Raw genomic sequence first — 4,609 nt, 5'->3', positions numbered from 1 at the left:
TCCCAATGTGATGCACACAAAGAATCACAGTACATTGTAAAATGTCAATCAACTGGCTGAGAACCACTTTTCTCCGGGCTTTGCATCACTTGAGGAGGGACACATCAAAACCCCACAAACACAATTTAAGAGCCAATGAACCAAGGATGACCCAGATTAGCAGATACCTTGCAGGTTAGTAGCTGGTTTCACATCCTACAGCACAAAAGGCTTATCCTCAGCCCTAACCACACTGCAGGCATGTATAATGTCTACACTTGAGTTTATGTCAACTACAAACCAGCCACAGATGCAATACTGTGAAAAGCTGCATTTCCATAGGGAATGCTTTTTTATCTGTGACCAGACTCAAAAGTATTTATTCCTTTCCATATGTTTTTGTCATTCAAATTAAGCAATAACTGACCATGTATAGTACGTGCACCAAAGTCTTAATGGCTCAGCAAGTGAATGGAAGATGTGGCTTAACCTGCATTCAGTTCTTAGATTTTATAGTTTATCAAGGACAATTAAGATATTTCACCATTAAGCAAGATGGAAAGCTACTTCCTTTTTCCAAAGGCCTCTCTCTGCATTACCTTCTCAGCAAAAAGAGTATTTAACAGACTGGAGTACAGAAACCTTGTGGGAAGTTTTTTGTTTGTTGTTTTGGTTTTTTTTTCAGTTTCCTGAACTTTTCTGGCCAATCCACCTTCTTATGATTGTTAGTAGAAAAAACAAAAACAAATAATAAAACTTTAGATTCACACATAAAACCAGAAAGAAAAGAGGGGATAAGAAAAGGCAAAAAAACCCATCAGAAGCTCACCACTTCCAGTCTAAGATCTGGCATCTACAACTCCATTTCTTCTTCTGCACACCCAGACATTCCCAAACTAGCATATGGATCTGGAGACATGGCAGTCTGTTCTGATTCAGGGAATGTTTCAGTCTGTGGGTCAAAAGCAGCTCTTGGTGTTGACTGCTTAGCTTGACAACTTTCTGTAGTCTGTTGCTTCAAGTTCTTAACAGAAACAGACTTCAGTTTATCTGTGAGAAATTCAGGAAGTGGTTTCCAAAGCACCAGCTCCATAGAAGGACGGCTCCTAGAAGGGATCAAGTCTCAGTTAAATTTAAGTTTTTCAACTACAACTATTAAATGCAGAAGACCAGTGAGTTATCTTCATCCTTTCTACTAGCCTGGAACTATATTCTAGAATCCATATACCTTTTTTTTTAGCCCCTATTAAATTACCTTTTCCATAACTAGTTCCATTACTTCTAGTTCTAATCTTGTATTTTCTTTCTCTTCTTTTGTACCAAACTTGATGACCATTGTTGGTCACACTTCAGGACCTTCTTTTGAAAACTCACATACATAAAAATCAAGATACAATGGTTTATTCAACAAATTTCACTCTGTACAAACGAGGAGTACAAAACAGACAGCTTGATGGCCACTACAGTTAGACTTCTCTTTCACCTTAGGACAGGTTTTCCTGCATAGACCAGATGAATGGTCTGTTATACAACATTGGCTGCATCATGCAGCAATTAAGGACACGTCCACAACATGAGACGGGGTCTCTCTTTTCATTTGCACATTAACTACATAGTACCATAATTTCCTCCAGAACTTACATAGATTCTATTATTTTCTTTGTCAGGACTTCACCAAAATCCCTCTTCATCCCTTTTTTAAGGGTATCTGACAGGATAAGAGTGGGCAGATTGCTAACATTTCCATCAGCATGAACTTCCTCATCTTCATCAATTATCCTAGGAATGGAGGGGGAAGAGGGAGATAAACACTATTGAGCATACTGTTAACAGGCACATCCACTGCAGATGACAGTTGTATCTACATGCACTGCCCTGCACATGCAGGTATCTGACCCAGGCTGGGCACCAGAAGCAGCGGGGCCATGTTAACCTGAGTCTCTCTTGGGCCAACACACCCTAAGAACGACTGTCAGCACAGAGCCACTCGAGCAGCTCTGCCATTTCTGGTACCTGAGCTAGCTTTGTTATCCCTGCATTGTCCAGCAGTGTGCAGTGCACACACACACAAAGAGAAAACAAATACACTTCAGGGGAAAGTATTTGGTTCAGTCCCACTACAAGAGTGGGTCTCAGTTACACTGTAGCTTCACCTGCTCAATTCCCCTTGTCTTAACCTGGAGAATTACTGACAAGCTACTGAACACAGCTCTGAACACCTAAGAACACTGCACAGATTTCTCAGAGTTTAAAAATGGAGCAGTAAGTTCGAGGACTTAGAACCAACTTGAGGTATTTCCTTTGGTTTTGGTAAACCTTTGAAAGAGAATTTAGCAGAGTAGCTGGCAAGGAGGGGGAACAATCATCTGAGGGGTCCAAGGCAGATTTTGCAATGCAGATATAGCCAGATAATAAAGACATATACCACTACTCTGAGTTACCAATACAAAAATAAAATAATCTAACAGTACCTTGCTTCCCTTCATGCATCATCTATGGAGTAATCATCTAAAAAAAAAATCTTTTATAATTTATATAACTTTTGGCTTTTCTAGCAATTGTCTGCGGTGGTCATTTTAGACACTTTGGAACACTCACTGAACTGCAAGCAGCTGATACATACACTTAACATTCCCAGAAATCTTTCAAATGCAAGAACTCACAGTACATTTACCAAATAATTGTAAGAGACTGCCCACAGCCACCCCAGCACCCCTGTACCAAACCACCTGGTGTTTAATAGCAAGATGAACCTCAGTCGTACTGCACATGCACAGAAATCTCTCTGGTTCATGCTGTTCTCTTTACTGACAAATTCACATCTCTCTTGAGCATTTAAAAACTTTAATCACAGAACAAGGTGCAATTGATTGAAAAAAGCTGAGTTGAAGTCTGACCAGATAACACCAGTTACAATTTGATCTCTAGATACTCACAAAAGAGCAAAAAACCCATTAAGGTAGGCTGATGCTGCATCATGATTGTGAAAGGTGGCTGGCTATTTATTCAGTATCTCTTGCTCTAGCACTCTCAAATTCAGATCATGGTATCAGCCCCAAGACTCACAGAACTACAGGTAGTAGTGAAACCACTAAGAAACCACTTGAACAGAAGGTTCATCGTGGACTCACAGAAGTGTCACCACACTGCTAAGCACTAGATTTAACCCTTAATGCCCACCAAAAAAAGAGAAAACTCAGCAAAGCCCAACTACTCAATCCCTGCATTTACCTGTCCTCAATTTCCTGAAGCTTCCTGCGAGCAACCTCGCATTGCTGTTCCCCCATTGTCTCATCCATTTCTTCACAGGGCATTTCTAACACGGCAGTTTCAGGACTGCTGCCACCATACTGACTTGCTACCTCCCCAGCAGCCTGCTGACCTGCACAGAGAATCCATTCTTCTGTATTGGGATTCAAAGGGCAAGTTTTGGCTCCTGTCAGTCTCTTCTTCCTCACAGGACAACTAGGAAACAAAATTAAGTTTACAACTGTCAAAAGAGACACACAGCATTCTGTAGGAAAAAAAATAAATATAGGAAGTCATGTGCACGTCAACAGACTTGATGTGCTGTGGAAACACAATCTTCAGAAAGAAAGTAAATCCATGTAACTCCTACTAAAATGTGGGTAACCATGCAACAAAATCAGTGCTACACAATTAATTAACTGAAAGAGATTTGGGTTTACGTGTAATTAGGGGGAAGAGATCCAAATGGAAACAATTCAGAACAAGTTCTCTTCATGCCTATGTTGTAGGTGAGATGTGCTCAAATCTTTATAGGAAACAAGGAGCAAATTAAGATTTTTCAGGCTACAAAAGACAAATTTAATTTACCCTTCTGCCTCTTCTTCTAGCTTATGCTTCTTTCCACAGCGCACAGAGACACTGCAAAAGAAAAACAAATGTTTATTTAGCTTCTAATTATATCCTCCTGTGACACTGAGATTTTCAAACATTATTTTCCCCCCTTTTAAAATTTCAATCGCAGCTAAGAGCAGCAGCCACAGTATGTCACCAGCTGTGAAGGGACCACTTTATTCCAAAAAAAGTCAAAGGAGGCTGTAACTTCTCTGTCATACAAGCAGAACTCCATGCTAATTTCTCCTCCTTCACATTATTTATTTTTTCCACAAGGGGCAAGACCATTTTTCGCTAAAATTTAAACAGTTCAAGCAGCAACAGGTGATCCAACTTCAGTCTCTGAATACTTTGCCTCGTGGTGACTTAATCAAATTAAATATGGCCAAACAACCACATTTTATGGAATAACTGAAGTTTTTTTTCTCACATAATGAGAAAGCATGAGTTAAAAAATAAAAAAGTACACGAGCTTTAAAGACCTCAAGATGTTGGCAAACTTAACTAGACATTTTCTTTTAGAAAAGCACCTTCACCCCCAGCCAACAAATGTCAAGGCCGTAAGATGAGGGCGATGCAAACCTAACACTGCACAGGTGAAACGCCGCCAGAAGAAAACTAATTACAACCCATCTTAACAGGAAAATTGATTTCACCCGGGCAACAGAGCTGAGAAATACGTCCCCTCCGCGAGGAGCGGTGCCCGGGGTGGCACTTACTGGCTCTGAGCGGGCAGGCCGGGGGGTCGCGCCGCCGTGAAGGAGCCCAC

The 4,609-nt window shown here is 40.7% G+C and overlaps 1 protein-coding gene across 1 annotated transcript in view; it reads right to left on the bottom strand.

Annotated features, from left to right (window-relative positions):
* Positions 1-653: 653 nt before the first annotated feature.
* Positions 654-4,609, bottom strand: part of CCDC117 (coiled-coil domain containing 117) — a 7,606-nt gene continuing 3,650 nt past the window's right edge. Inside the window, exons 2-5 of the mRNA XM_009996870.1 lie at positions 3,817-3,867; positions 3,211-3,444; positions 1,621-1,758; positions 654-1,085 (exon numbers count right to left, since the gene is read on the bottom strand). Of these exons, the coding sequence (XP_009995172.1) occupies positions 833-1,085; positions 1,621-1,758; positions 3,211-3,444; positions 3,817-3,867 (676 nt within the window). The 3' untranslated portion in view covers positions 654-832. The remainder of the gene's footprint in view (positions 1,086-1,620; positions 1,759-3,210; positions 3,445-3,816; positions 3,868-4,609) is intronic.

Source organism: Chaetura pelagica, unplaced genomic scaffold (assembly GCF_000747805.2).
Source record: "Chaetura pelagica isolate M959 unplaced genomic scaffold, ChaPel_1.0 scaffold294, whole genome shotgun sequence".
NCBI lineage: Eukaryota > Metazoa > Chordata > Aves > Apodiformes > Apodidae > Chaetura > Chaetura pelagica.
This window is presented reverse-complemented; position numbering and strand designations above follow the sequence as displayed.